Raw genomic sequence first — 15,240 nt, 5'->3', positions numbered from 1 at the left:
TGTCCACACCCACAGTGACACACTTCCTCCAAGAAGGCCACACTTCTTAATAGTGCCACCCCCTGGGCCAAGCATATTCAAACCACGACATATAGAAACTTGGAACTTGCAGAGTTTTGACAACTTAGCTTCACACTGACTACACCTGCGAAGTGTGAGTTAGTCATCTCGTCTATGTCTTCCTAGCCTCCTCCTGATAGATACCCGCTAGCAGTGCTGAGGGTTTAAGGAAAGGTAGGTGTCACACCAGTGCATTACTCTGAAACATCAGAAAAAGAATGAGCAGCTAGCTTACAGCACCAGTGCCTTTACAAAATGAAATGCAAGGTCATTTACCTTACGGGATAATTCACAGAGTCACATTTAACTTGATTCCATGAGTTATTAATTTCCTATCTCTGTTGACATCAATAATAATCGATGATGCATTTAGAATCAAGCTTTGAACATCAAAACAATCATCCACCATGATAAAGTAGGCTTCATCCCAGGCATGCAGGGATGGTTTAATATACGGAAAACCATCAACGTGATCCATTATATAAACAAACTGAAAGAACAAAACCACATGATCATTTCATTAGATGCTGAGAAAGCATTTGACAAAATTCAACACCCCTTCATGATAAAAGTCCTGGAAAGAATTGAAATTCAAGGCCCATACCTAAACATAGTAAAAGCCATATACAGCAAACCAGTTGCTAACATTAAACTAAATGGAGAGAAACTTTGAAGCAGTTCCACTAAAATCAGGGACTAGACAAGACTGCCTCTCTCCCTACTTATTCAATATAGTTCTTGAAGTTCTAGCCAGAGCAATCAGACAACAAAAGGAGGTCAAGGGGATACAAATCGGAAAAGAAGAAGTCAAAATATCACTATTTGCAGATGATATGATAGTATATTTAAGTGATCCCAAAAGTTCCACCAGAGAACTACTAAAGTTGATAAACAACTTCAGCAAAGTGGCTGGGTATAAAATTAACTCAAATAAATCAGTAGCCTTCCTCTACACAAAAGAGAAACAAGCCGAGAAAGAAATTAGGGAAATGACACCCTTCATTATAGACCCAAATAATATAAAGTGTGTAACTTTAACCAAGCAAGTAAAAGATCTGTACAATAAGAACTTCAAGACTCTGAAGAAAGAAATTGAAGAAGACCTCAGAAGATGGAAAGATCTCCCATGCTCATGGATTGGCAGGATTAATATAGTAAAACTGGCCATTCTACCAAAAGCGATCTATAGATTCAATGCAATCCCCATCAAAATACCAATCCAATTCTTCAAAGAGTTAGACAGAACAATTTGCAAATTCATCTGGAATAACAAAAAACTCAAGATAGCTAAAACTATCCTCAACAATAAAAGGACTTCAGGAGGAATCACTATCCCTGAACTCAAACAATATTACAGAGCAATAGTGATAAAAACTGCATGGTATTGGTACAGAGACAGACAGATAGACCAGTGGAACAGAATTGAAGACCCAGAAATGAACCCACACACCTATGGGCACTTGATTTTTGACAAAGGAGCCAAAACCATCAAATGGAAAAAAGATAGCATTTTCAGCAAATGATGCTGGTTCAACTGGAGGTCAGCATGTAGAAGAATGCAGATCGATCTATTCTTATCACCCTATACAAAGCTTAAGTCCAAGTGGATCAAGGACCTCCAAATCAAACCACATACACTCAAACTAATAGAAGAAAAACTAGGGAAGCATCTGGAACACATGGGCACTGGAAAAAATTTCCTGAACAAAACACCAATGGCTTATGCTCTAAGATCAAGAATCGACAAATGGGATCTCATAAAACTGCAAAGCTTCTGTAAGGCAAAGGACACTGTGGTTAGGACAAAACGGCAACCAACAGATTGAGAAAAGATCTTTACCAATCCTACAACAGATAGAGGCCTTATATCCAAAATATACAAAGAACTCAAGAAGTTAGACCGCAGGGAAACAAATAACCCTATGAAAAATGGGGTTCAGAGCTAAACAAACAATTCACAGCTGAGGAATGCCGAATGGCTGAGAAACACCTAAAGAAATGTTCAACATCTTTAGTCATAAGGGAAATGCAAATCAAAACAACCCTGAGATTTCACCTCACACCAGTGAGAATGGCTAAGATCAAAAACTCAGGTGACAGCAGATGCTGGCGAGGATGTGGAGAAAGAGGAACACTCCTCCATTGTTGGTGGGATTGCAGACTGGTAAAACCATTCTGGAAATCAGTCTGGAGGTTCCTCAGAAAATTGGACATTGAACTGCCTGAGGATCCAGCTATACCTCTCTTGGGCATATACCCAAAAGATGCCCCAACATATAAAAAAGACACGTGCTCCACTATGTTCATAGCAGCCTTATTTATAATAGCCAGAAGCTGGAAAGAACCCAGATGCCCTTCAACAGAGGAATGGATACAGAAAATGTGGTACATCTACACAATGAAATATTACTCAGCTATCAAAAACAATGACTTTATGAAATTCGTAGGCAAATGGTTGGAACTGGAAAATATCATCCTGAGTGAGGTAACCCAATCACAGAAAAACACACATGGTATGCACTCATTGATAAGTGGCTATTAGCCCAAATGCTTGAATTACCCTAGATGCCTAGAACAAATGAAACTCAAGACAGATGATCAAAATGTGAATGCTTCACTCCTTCTTTAAAAGGGGAGCAAGAATACCCTTGGCAGGGAATAGAGAGGCAAAGATTAAAACAGAAACAGAAGGAACACCCATTCAGAGCCTGCCCCACATGTGGCCCATACATATATAGCCATCCAATTAGACAAGATGGATGAAGCAAAGAAGTGCAGGCCGACAGGAGCCGGATGTAGATCGTTCCTGAGAGACACAGCCAGAATACAGCAAATACAGAGGCGAATGCCAGCAGCAAACCACTGAACTGAGAACGGGACCCCCGTTGAAGGAATCAGAGAAAGAACTCGAAGAGCTTGAAGGAGCTCGAGACCCCTTATGAACAACAATGCCAAGCAACCAGAGCTTCCAGGGACTAAGCCACTACCTAAGGACTATACATGGACTGACCCTGGACTCTGACCTCATAGGTAGCAATGAATATCCTAGTAAGATCACCAGTGGAAGGGGAAGCCCTGGGTCCTGCTAAGACTGAACCCCCAGTGAACGTGATTGTTGGGGCGAGGGCGGCAATGGGGGGAGGATGGGGAGGGGAACACCCATAAAGAAGGGGAGGGGGAGGGGTTAGGGGGATGTTTGCCCGGAAACCGGGAAAGGGAATAACACATGAAATGTAAATAAGAAACACTCAAGTTAATAAAAAAAAAATTAAAAAAAAGAATCAAGCTTTGAATATTAAAAGAATTTGTCTAAGACTAACTTTCAAATACATTATTCAATTTTAGATTCTAAGCACTTATAGTGATTTGAATGTTAGCTCTAGGACATTTGTCATTAGGGGAAAGGTGATATATTAAGAAATTTAACCTTGTTTTGCAAAAGAAATGGTTTAATAGTTGAATGCTTTTTTTTTTTTTTCTGTTTATGGGGGAATAGGTAGTGCATATAAGCCATGTCATTTATGAGAAGGTCAAAGGACAACTTTTGGGAATTGGTCCTCTTCTACCCTATGGATCTTGCGGATCAAACACAGGTCATCAGCCTTGGCAACAGGCTCCTTTGCTAATCCATCTTGCCAACCGTGGAGTGGCTGATTCTATAGACTGGAATGATAAATGCTCTGAATTCTTTTGAAGAAATTAATATTAAAAATATATAGCTAACATTTTTCATTGATCTAAATGTGAGAAATGTTTGTGTGTGTCATTTATTAACAAGTCTTATTTAGTGATTTTCTTAGTGATACTAGAAGACTAGTCGCTTCTATTTCAGTTATTAATTTTATTCTGATAACCCCCACATTGGGCACAAAACATTCATCTTTAAAACACTGTTTTGTATAACAAAGAAAATGGAAGTATAACTTTTATCATCATCATCATCATCATCATCCTGTATGTCTGTGACATACGTGCTAATGCACATGCAGTGGAGCTCATGTGGAAGTCAGAAAACAGCCTTGTGGAGTCTGTTCTCTTCCATCTTTACACAGGGTCTGGAAGTTGAACTCAGGCTTAAACTTTAACCACTGAGCTGGCTCACCAACCCTCAACTTCTTTATTTATTCAACAAAACAAATATTACAAAAAATAACACTGTTTAAAAGCATTAAATGGTGAGCTATGAGGTTATTTGGTTGTTGGCGTTTGTTTTCTTTATTTCATCTTATACTTTTTTTAATGAGGATGAATCATCAGAAACATAGATATGATTTTTTCATTGTGTGTGTGTTCAGAGAGGGATGTTTTTTAGTTACATAGACAAGAACTTCCTATGTGTAGCTTAGAATGTCCTCAAACTCAGGATCCCCCTGCTTAGATCTTACAGATCTTAGATTACATGTCTGCTGGAATGACAGACATGTAACACCATGCTTTTTATAGCTAAGTGTCTGAAATTAAATCTTTCAATCCTGAAATTCCTTGAATTTGTATCTTTTTTCCTATTTCAACTGCTTATAGACTGTCTATTCATTTATTTATTGGCAGAATTTACCCTTTTCTTATAGCATTTTGTTAAAGTCCAACCAACTGATAAAACCCAGAGCCACCTTCTTTGTGTAAACCCCCAAATTTGTCACACTGCCTGCATTCCAGATCACTGCAGACAGTTTTGCCATCCCATCAATGGCCTCATTTCCAATCCATAGTAATAGTTGCCTGTTCTTCAGGCCAGTGCTAGGGTCTTTCATGACAGTAACCTGCACTCAACACCAGTTGTTAACTAGCTTTTCTTACATACCACAGCTATAACAAATAATGCCTAATTTTCATGCCTTACAAAATGGAGATTTATTTCTAACTCCCAAGTTACCTGTAAGCTGTCTGCAGCCCTCTGAATCCATTTGGTATATCTTCTCTGTGTTACAGGCTATGGTCCATTTTAGATCAGATATTGAAGGGAAGATAGAATAACTTAAAATTATATGCATTGCCCTAAACAAGTTAATATGGTTAGGCCCAATGTTCATCCAGTATGTAGGGGAGTATTCGTTTATCTAAGGCAGGTATCACAGGTCATCAGGCTTAAGGACATGGTCTAAATATTTCAACCACACCCTCACTTCTAGTAATGGCTATATTCTCTAAAGCAGTGTTGCCAGATTACTGTAGTCTTAGCTGAATATAAATATTGGAAATAAATATTGGAATGAGTATATCACCTGCCAGTTAAGAAATGATCTGTCCTGTTGGGAGAGACTTGTTCAAAGGACACTAAGATGAACTGTAAATAGTATGAGACTGGGAAAATGTGTTCTGATCTCTAGAATTATTTTTCCTTCAAAAATTAGAACTTTGTTTAACAAAGAAGTCCTTTGTTAAGCACTTACTAAGGTAAGTACTTTAATTAACAACATCATTTCTGAAAATTTAAAGCCACCGCCCACTTTACTTTTACAGAGATTTGCCTCAGTATGGACAGAAGCAGTGGCAGTCCTACTTCGGAAGAACTTTTGATGTTTACACCAAACTCTGGAAATTCCAGCAGCAGCATCGGTAAAGAGTTTCATGGAAACTTTTTTTAAAGATTTTATTTCATGTATGAGAGTACACCATCACTATCTTCAGACACACCAGAAGAGGGCATCAGATCCCATTACAAAATATTGTGAACCACCATGTGGTTGCTGGGAATTGAGCTCAGGACCTTGGAAGAGCAGTCAGTGCTCTTAACTGCTGAGCCATCTCCCCAGCCCCCTAAATAATTTTTCAAGGCCAGTCGTGGCTACAAGAAATCCTGTCTCCAAAAAACAACTAAGGCTGAGATGACTCAATAGGTGAAGTACTTGTCATTCAAGTGTGAGACAGTAATCCCATCTAATCCTGTAATGACACAGGAAGCAAAGTAGAAGGAGCCCTGGCTAATGTGCAATGCACAGTGATGACCAAGAATGTGAGAGATGATAACTGACACCCAGGGCTGTCATCTGACTGCCATACTTGAGCTGTGATATACATACCCGCACTCACATAATCACATGCTCATGCACACTCATATACACAGGTTACATACATACATACATACATACATACATACAGTGACATAACACAAATCAGTCAATAGAGAAATATTTTAATGTAGTTGAATGGTTATAATAAAATCTTACAATCCATGATCTTTGCTAATGAGATGATATTTTATCATTGAATTTACAGATTTGATTCTTTTTGATATTTATTTTTTTTGTTTTATTGTTTTTTTTGGTTTTTTTTTGTCTCCCATATAAACAGACAAGTCTTGGATAATCGGTATGGCTTGAAGCGGTGGCAAATAGGGGAAATCGCTTCCAAGATCGGGCAGCTGTATTACCACTATTAGTAAGTGAATTGCATGTGGAAAGAAGAAAGTGTTTCTTTGCTTAAAACAGAGCATATTGGAGGAAGGACAGTGAGTTATAGATGGAATTTTAGTTAGGCCAGATGGATCAAGATGGCATCATGAAATGGCCTTATATAATTTAAGCAGTGTTATTTATGTCAGCTGTTCTCTTTAGTAACTTCATTTGATCAGACCTGAGGAATTTGATTCTGTTTTTTATAAGCAGTGAATACTAAATAGATTTGCCATTCTTAGGACTTCTCGAGTCTTGATGGTGTATATAGACGTACAGCATATATGATATTCTTTAGACACTCATCCTAGTTGGCTGTGTTTGTGAGGTTGGCTAGATTAAGTGAGGTAAATTGACAGTTGTTTGCATCTTTAAAATAGTGCTATCTTTGTAGTCCCACCTTTCAAAGAGGAAAGAAGAGATCCATCTCCTTTACAAAGCTAAATCTCAGCACAGAGTAGCATCGATAGCAAAAAAACTTTATCCTTTTGTAATTTAAAAGGGAAGATAAGAAAAACCCACAAAGCCCTTGATTGTGGCATGGGCGTTTGATCCCAGCACTCAGAAGGCAGTCAGGGGGAATCTCTGTAAGTTCAAGGCCAGCCTGGTCTATATACAGAGTGAGTTCCAGGACAGTCAGGGCCACACAGAGAAGCCCTATCTCGAAAAACCAAAACAAACCAAACAAAAGGAAGGTCAGTTAGCATCTTTCCAGTGTGGGTATCCCTCACTGGAATGCCCACACTACAATTCCTCTTTTTGCTAGAGCGGGATTCTAAAAATCGTTTATTATAGTGCTGAGAATAAGTAATTTTTGGAGTACTCATCCCTAGAGAAGACATGTATACCATTCCTCCCAAGCTCAGAGAATGGTAATTATGGAAGTGCAGATAGAGAGAAGGGCTGAGAAGTACCATTTTCTTGGCAAGACATGGCCATCCTAATCATGAACTCTCAGCAACTACAAATGTCTGCATTGGGTCTCTACTAAAAAGGGATCATTAACAGCCTTGCCTTGATGGAAGAGGAGTCAGGGCAGCTCTACTGATAGATTCTGAGAAAGGTTATGTTTCTACAGTTGTGTACCCACTACTGACCTCTGTAGACTCCATACATAGTCCAATCCAATGGTTGCATAAATGGCCCTGGATAAACTAAATGAGACATACAACAAAACCATTTCATGAATCTGGGGACAGGAAGAAACAAGACTTGATAGGAATGGAAAGATGAGAGAGAGGAGAGAATAACCAGAAGGGTGGGTGGGGTGGGTAGGGTTGTGTGTGTGTGTGTGTGTGTGTGTGTGTGTGTGTGTTGTGAAGTTTGTCAAGGTATTAAATAAACTTTTTAAAGTAAATTAATTTTTCAAAGTCTCTTATTAACCTAGGCATATTAAACAGACTCCATAGCTCATTAGCATCCCCCAAAGAATAGTATACTTTAGTAAGGGGGGGGGGGGGGACACTAAAGAAATGGAACAGAGATCAAGTGAGAGTGGATTAGTGAGTCCTGAGAGCAGGTATACTGGAGTAGCATGCTGTGCCTTGTAGAATGAGTGAGTGATGTGTACTTTGGTTGGAACAGCAGGAAAGAACTGTACTGTTGCTGTTGCTACCAGACAATTGAAAGGTAACGTGATCAATACCTTGCTGACTCAAAGTTAAGGCAGTCATCCCCCTCCCCTGTGTAGCGGAGAGCAATCTAGAACAAGTGTTGCTCATGAGGATTACACCCAGTTTGTGTCATACTTAAAATTTTTTTCTTATAGTTTACGAACTTCTGAGACCAGTTATTTGAATGAGGCTTTCTCCTTCTACTCTGCAATCAGACAGAGGTCATACTACTCTCAAGTCAACAAAGAGGACAGGTATGTGTCAGCTTTGCTTTCAGAAATATGACAAGACAGTCAGCATTTTAGTTCATATGGAACTAAACTAAAAAAACATAATTTCCTTTTTCTTTTATTGTTAGGTGGTGTGTGTGTGTGTGTGTGTGTGCACGCGCGTGTCCATGTTCCCATGTGCAGATGTCACCGTGTACATGGAAAGGTCAGAGGACAACTTTTAGGAGTCATCGTCTACTTCAACTACATAGGTTCTGAGAATCCTATTCAGGCCATTAGGCAAGTGCCTTTATCCACTGAACCATCTTGTCATAGAGGGTGATTTCTTTATGATAGATATAGAAAGGACATCATAGGGAAGAAAGGACTGTAAAGCTAGACTCAACTAATGTCTTTGTCATCTCTGGCCCATGTAGTTGTCAAGAGAAAAGACTACTAGAATTCTTTGAATTTTTCTGATTTAAATCTACTACTATAAGATGTGGCAGCAAACACTCTTAGTTCCAGCAACCTAGGAGAGTGTCTCCTGAGAATGATGTTTCTTTCCTGGAGCTTATTCAACATGCCCTTCCCCTAAGGGAAGGGTCATACAGAAATAACAATAAAAGAATAAGTCAGTCACAGTTTCTTGTCCTAGCTTAGCAGTCCTGTTGCCCTCTGTACTTCCATAATTCCAAGGAGTCCTAGGGATTCCTGTAATACCAAATGTGTAGCCCCTTTGTTTACCAGAAAATATATGGGTTGGCCCCTAATGGTGAAGATTACCATAGACTCCTGGAGGTCCTGGTTCAAAAGAGCCTCCAGCTCTGATCCTCCATAGCTATGATTGGCTTGGGTTTTGGGGAGCCATCCCAAAACTGTCATGAACATTCATTTTTTTTCAGTAACCTATTTCATTGCAGTAAGAGCATTGGTCCTTTTATAAATGTCTCCTCTTTTAATCGTGGGGTGTATGGGCAGAGTTGAAAGTGGCCAGAGCCTATAGTGCAGCCATGGTTGCACATCCCATCTTTTTGAAAAGATCTTTGCTGTCTCTATCAAACATCTTCTGGGCTATTTGAAAATAATTATCTGCTCTTTTCTGCCAATCCATCCATCTTTTGTATCCTAAGTATGTCAGTGGCTGAGTAACAAAGGCAGGGTTAATCACCTTGAGATTTGCCAGGACTTCTTGGTATAGAAGGGTGTATAACTATAGGTGTTCAGGAGTCATTCCAGAAAAAAAGCTCAAAGTGATTCATTTATGGTCTGTTTTACGTCTGCTTACTTAGATAGGTTAGTGGGCTTTCGGGCTGCCCGCTTCATCCCTTCTAACAGAACCTGGTGGTATTTATTCCCTGAGTGACCTTCTACCTTTCTCTGTGTTGAAGTTTCATTGGAGTCTCTGTCTTAGCAGCTCACAGTCAATTGCCTTTGTCCTCTGGTCATCAGCCATTGAAGTTATTCTAGGAAATACTTCAGTAGCCTTCATAAAAATTTGTTTCCCTTCTTTGGTGTTAAAGAGGACATGGAGAATCTATTGACAGTCATCCCATGTGAGGAGATGATTGAAAAAAGTAGAATCTGTTAGAGAAATTAAGGAATCTGGGTTAGTGCTGAAAGGGGGATTCTTGTTCTTCCAGTTGAAGAGATCTGTAGTGGAAAGGGGGCCATACAGGTAGGATGCTCAGGAAATGGCTGTAGGGGAGCAAGGCTCAAAGCAGGTGCCACCTCATTACCAGAATTGGAGGAGGAGTCAAGAGGGCCATACGGGACCCTCTGATGGGTCTGGGGAGGGGAAAAGATGGGGAGGTAAGGAAAGAGCTGGGAGTTAAAAGATGAGGGGAGGTAGGGAAGAGACTCAGACAGAGGCAGAGGGAATCCTTGGTGGTAGGCACTGAGCTGGCAAAGGTAGAGGTTGAGGTGGGGAGAGGAACAGGGGTTAAAGATAGTTATATGAAAGAAGGAGGAATTCTTTTTCCTGTGAGTCCTGCAGAATAGTTTTCAGAGGGGACTTCTGGGTCTCTGCTACAGGCTCTTGAAAGGCCCATCTGCTGACATTCAGGACTTGACACCTTGCCCATTTCAAATCAAACAGATCTTCATCCAGGGTAGCGTGTTGGGAGTTGCTTTAGACAAGATATATCCATTCTATTCTGGTTGGCCAGGCATGCCAGGGGTGACACGTACAATTGTTCAAGCTATCTGAAAGTCAAAAGTGCCCTGGGAGGGCCAGTCAACCCTGAATGTGGGCCATTCAGTTTCACAGAACAGAGACTCTTGGTGATAGGCTAATATAATTCTCTGTGACTGTAGGGAGTAAACTTTGTTAATTTTTTTTTTCTTTTTCTTTGTCCTTCTGCTTTTGGTTTTGATTTTTCAAGACAGGGTTTTTCTGTGTAGCCCTGTATGTACTGGACTTGGCCCCAAACTCACAGAGATCTTCCTGCCTCTCCCTCTAAGTGCTGGGATTAAAGGCCCAGCTAAGTTTGTCAAAAGTTCTTTAGAGTACAAGATAGAGGGCTGTTAGGCTTGCTAGTCTTATTACCCATACTGTCTATCAGTTCAGTTGTCCCAAGTCCAAGATAAACCAACTAACACAGAAAGTACAAAAGACAAAATGGAGACAGTAAAAATAAAACAAAATCAAGACTAACAAAGACAAAACATATGAAGACAAGACAAATGGGACATAAATACAAAGACAAGACAAATATGAAGCCAGACCCTGGACAGGAGCATATTCGAGTTCCATCAGATTCCCCAGTGCCCCAGATCAGGATCTCCACAGACCAGGGAGGCATCTGTAGATGTTTGTGGCTCTTATCATCATGGTAGTTCACTCTGATAGTCCAAGTCTGTGAAACTGAAAGCACACTGCGAAACCTTGGAATTTCTCAAGGTGTACACTTCCTGAGGTGAGGCCCCTCAGCCTTAAAGTCCCAGAGTGAAGATCCAGCTTGAGAATTTGGGTGAGTGGTCTGAATCTCACTTGGGCTTCCAGAAAATGTAAATCCTACCGGTCGATAATAAGACCAGTCCCACAATTTTGAGCCAGATTTGAAGTAAAGTTGACTTTTTGGGGAAAGGTGAGCCACCCGAGAGCAGGCCAGCTACTGCCTCCCGAGTCAAGCTAGAGCGAGCAGCCCAAGGCTATTTCTCGGCCCCTTTGAAGGAGTAAAATTGCAAGTAGTTGCAGCAGGTTTGCAGAAGAGAGATGATGGGACAGTAAGAAAATACAGAAACATCTCAAAGGGTCAGGGTGTTCAAAAACACAAGTCAAGGTCATTGGTTGGGACAGGTCAGGCTCTAGGAAACAGTCTTCAAACAGCAGCTCAGCTCTTACTACAGCATGTAATTTAAAAAAAAAAACAACAACAAAAGAAATACACTAAAGTGGTTTCACCCACCCCACCCCCACAGCTAGCTCTGTTTAGCCATCTTGTCCTGGTTCCTGAGGCTAGCTTGCTAAACTAACCAGTTTAAGCTGAAATCCCCAGAGCTGCTGCTCGAATTTCTCAGGCCATCCACTCATCTATGGAATCCATAGCTACTAGTGGCTCCTCCAGGCCACATGAGTCTGCTCCATCTTCAACCTTTTCCTCCTCTATCTTTTCCCTCCGTCCTCAAGTCTCTCCTTTCTTCCTCCTTCTCTCCCTTCTCTAAAACTTTCAGCCCTGCCTTTTCCATCCACTGCCCAATCACACCTTATATGACCAATTACGTTTCTACCTGAGTACGTTCCTCAGGAGGGGTACCTCTCTTGAGGGAGTAGAAAATACACAGCAATCCACAACAATAAGTAAATGGAAACTTATTTTTAACAATGCAGCATAATGGCTCCTCTTTCAAAATGGAGTCAGGTACTTTTCTCACGGAGGCCTGTCCAGTGAACCTTAAGGTGTACTGCCTCCGGGAACCCACTTCTTTATGCCTTCTGAAACCACTGCTAGCTTAAATGGGAGCTTACGGGGACGTGACAGATTCAAATCAGAGTCAGACTCATCGCTCTTTTTTTTTTTTCAATTATATCTATTCCACTGTTTTGTATATTTACTTAACTTGTCTGTATTTAAATTATTATTCCATTTGTAAGGTCTGTGAAGAAGGGAATTTTTAAAATCATTGTCCTTTTAGTATCATGGCACTGTTTCTAGTTTTTAGACTTTAAATTTTTATTTTATGTATGTGAGTATTGTGCCCGAGGAGGTCATAAGTTAGTGGATCCCCTAGAACTGAAGTTATAGATTATTGTGAACTATGTGGGTACTGTAAGAGAAACAAGTTCTCTTAACTGCTGAACCATCTATCCAGTCCCAATAATGGCACTGTTTTCTTATGCACTCAAATTCTCAGTAGATGATGGTTAAGTGAATGAATGAGTGAATGAATATAGAATGATGACTTAATCAGTGTATAAAAAATGTTTAAAAGGCTATATGGTTTTGAGACAGTCTCTTGTATCCCAGGCTGCCTTTGAACTCAGTACTTGAACCCCTTATCCTCCTGCCTCTCCCTGCTGAGTTAGGGAATTATGTGCTACCCTGACAAGCAAAGGCTGTTTGGGTTTATGTGGAAATTTTTATCACTATTCTAATAATGATGATGTTTTTAAAAAATCATTTAAAAGTTAAAGTCAGAACAACATGGAAAGATCAGTATTGCTCAGGACCCCAGCACCAAGATCTCAGCACAAAAGATTTATTTGCTCCAGAGGCACAAAGGGCAGGAGATAGAGGGTGTGGAAAAAGAGGAAGATAACAAAAGAGAGGCAGGGGTATTTGTCCTAGACCAGGAAGGACAAAGTACTGCCTCTGGATAGAGAAGAGACAGATGAGACCCATTGGAAAATGATGGTTTATAAAATTAAAAATGGGAAACCCCACATTAGGATGAGGTGTTCAGTTTAATTGGGTATGAGCCAAAGGGGGCATTTGATTACTGGACTTTAATACTTTGATAGCTGGACCTTGGTAGTCATCCTTAGGAGGAGGAAGTGGCTAAATAAAGGAATAGATCTTGGCGGCTAACTTTAGGAATGTAATCTTATGGATTTTAGCAAGGCAGAAAGCATGGGGAGGCAGGGCAAGGCCTGCAAGAGCCATGTTTGCCTTGCTTGAACTGGCTAGAGTTCTTTCACAGCATGTTTTCCATTTTAATATCATGACTGAGTTCTTTTTGTCCAATGCAGGCCTGAGTTGGTTGTTAAGAAACTCCGATACTATGCAAGATTTATAGTAGTTTGTCTTCTTCTTAATAAAATGGACGTTGTGAAAGACCTGGTAAAGGTAAATAGTGTTTGGTTTTGTTCTGTTTTGTTTTGATTTGTTTGAAGTAGGATCTTGTTATATAACTCAGGCTGATCTTGGATTTGTAATCCCCATGAATCAGTCTTTCCTATGCTGAAATTATAAATGTACTTTAAAATAACTGTAGCCCAGCCAGACATGACACTGCATGCTTTTAATCCCAGCACTTGGGAGGCAGAGACAGGTGGATCTCCAACCCAGGTGCTCTGGAAACTCTTGATAATCCTCCTTCCTCAATCTTGAGTGCTTACAGATATGAACCACCATACCTAGCTTGATGGTATGGTGTACTTCTTGATACATTTGACTCAAATATGTCATAAGACCATTGGAAGGAGAGATATATTCTGCTGTGATCTTCTTTCCTCAGCTACTAATTAAACTATTTCCAAAACACAATATGATATAAAGGAAGGGAGTGTTCTCTGTGCGTTAACATTTATGAGTTTGTTTTATAGGCAATTCTGTTAATAAGTTCATTGCCGATATAGCACCAAGTAGGAAATAAACCTTTATAAGGTTTTTATTTGGGCTGGAGAGATGGCTCAGTGGCTAAGAGTACTGACTGCTCTTCAGAGATCCTGAGTTCAAATCCCAGCAACCACATGGTGGCTTACAACCATCTGTAATGAGATCTGGTGCCTCTTCTGGTGTATCTGAAGACAGCTACAGTGTGCTCACATAAATTAAATAAATCTTTTTAAAAAAAAAGGTTTTTATTTGATGTGTATCATTCTAAATTTTTTTATTTTGTAGTAAATCTATGGTTTTCATTCTTTGTTTTCTGTTACAATTGGGATTGGATATTGATACTGATCAAACATAATTCTATTACTTTCTGTCAGGAATATTACAATATAGCTGGTTTTTATGGAGATTTTAATTTTTTACATTCATTTATTTTGTGTGTGTATGTATGATTCATGCACAGCATTCATTTATTTAGAGTGGGGGGGGGAGAAAGAGGGAGAAATGGGGAGAGGGAGATTGAGAGAGATTGATTCATGCACAGGTGTCAGGTCAGAAGATTGTTTCCCTCCTTTTATTTTGTGGGTTTCATAGATTGAGCGTAGGTTGTCAGGCTAGGTGGTAGATACATTTACCTGCTGAGCTATCCTGCTAGCCTTTTTATGGATGTTATTAATAGCCCTTTTTCTTTGTGGCATTTCTAATACCAGGAATTGTCTGATGAAATTGAAGATTATACTCATCGCTTTAATACTGAAGATCAAGTTGAGTGGAACCTGGTGCTCCAAGAGGTAGCAGCATTCATTGAGGTAATTTCTTAAGAGAAAGCTTGTCACAGTCATAGGTAGGCAAATGACTGTGCTGTGTGTTTATGGTATGTATGTGGCTTTGAGAAGAACAATAAGTGATATTCTTTACCATTAATGTGCTTCTTTTTTTTTTTCAGGCAGACCCTGTAATGGTGTTAAATGATGATAATACCATTGTTATCACATCCAATCGCCTTGCTGAGACAGGAGCCCCCTTGCTGGAGCAAGGCATGATAGTGGGACAGTTGTCTCTGGCTGATGCACTCATTATTGGTAATTGTAACAATCAGGTAAAAAACTGTGAAAGATTTATGCTTAAAATTTACTTTTAAAAAGTTTGTTTTGGTGATCCATGGATTTTTTTTCCCCCTTGTAGAATT

General features: G+C 39.9%; 1 protein-coding gene and 1 long non-coding RNA gene across 9 annotated transcripts in view; one reads left to right on the top strand and one right to left on the bottom strand.

The window, feature by feature from the left end:
• Positions 1-15,240, top strand: part of Scai (suppressor of cancer cell invasion) — a 112,074-nt gene that overhangs the window by 59,424 nt on the left and 37,410 nt on the right. For all 7 annotated transcript variants that reach the window (XR_010064694.1, XR_010064696.1, XR_010064695.1 and 4 more), the window contains 6 exons: positions 5,521-5,616; positions 6,352-6,438; positions 8,221-8,319; positions 13,466-13,562; positions 14,762-14,860; positions 14,998-15,150. Coding sequence is in view for 4 of the 7 variants with exons in the window: in NM_001399633.1 (NP_001386562.1) it covers positions 5,521-5,616; positions 6,352-6,438; positions 8,221-8,319; positions 13,466-13,562; positions 14,762-14,860; positions 14,998-15,150 (631 nt within the window). In the remaining 3 variants the exon portion in view is untranslated. The remainder of the gene's footprint in view (positions 1-5,520; positions 5,617-6,351; positions 6,439-8,220; positions 8,320-13,465; positions 13,563-14,761; positions 14,861-14,997; positions 15,151-15,240) is intronic.
• The window catches only part of LOC134486089 (uncharacterized), an 81,580-nt gene that overhangs the window by 37,857 nt on the left and 28,483 nt on the right, over positions 1-15,240 (bottom strand). The window lies entirely within an intron of this gene.

The sequence above is a fragment of the Rattus norvegicus genome, chromosome 3, assembly GCF_036323735.1.
Source record: "Rattus norvegicus strain BN/NHsdMcwi chromosome 3, GRCr8, whole genome shotgun sequence".
In the NCBI taxonomy this organism is placed as follows: domain Eukaryota; kingdom Metazoa; phylum Chordata; class Mammalia; order Rodentia; family Muridae; genus Rattus; species Rattus norvegicus.
The sequence above is the reverse complement of the archived record's forward strand: the minus strand, read 5'-3'. Positions and strand labels throughout refer to the sequence as shown.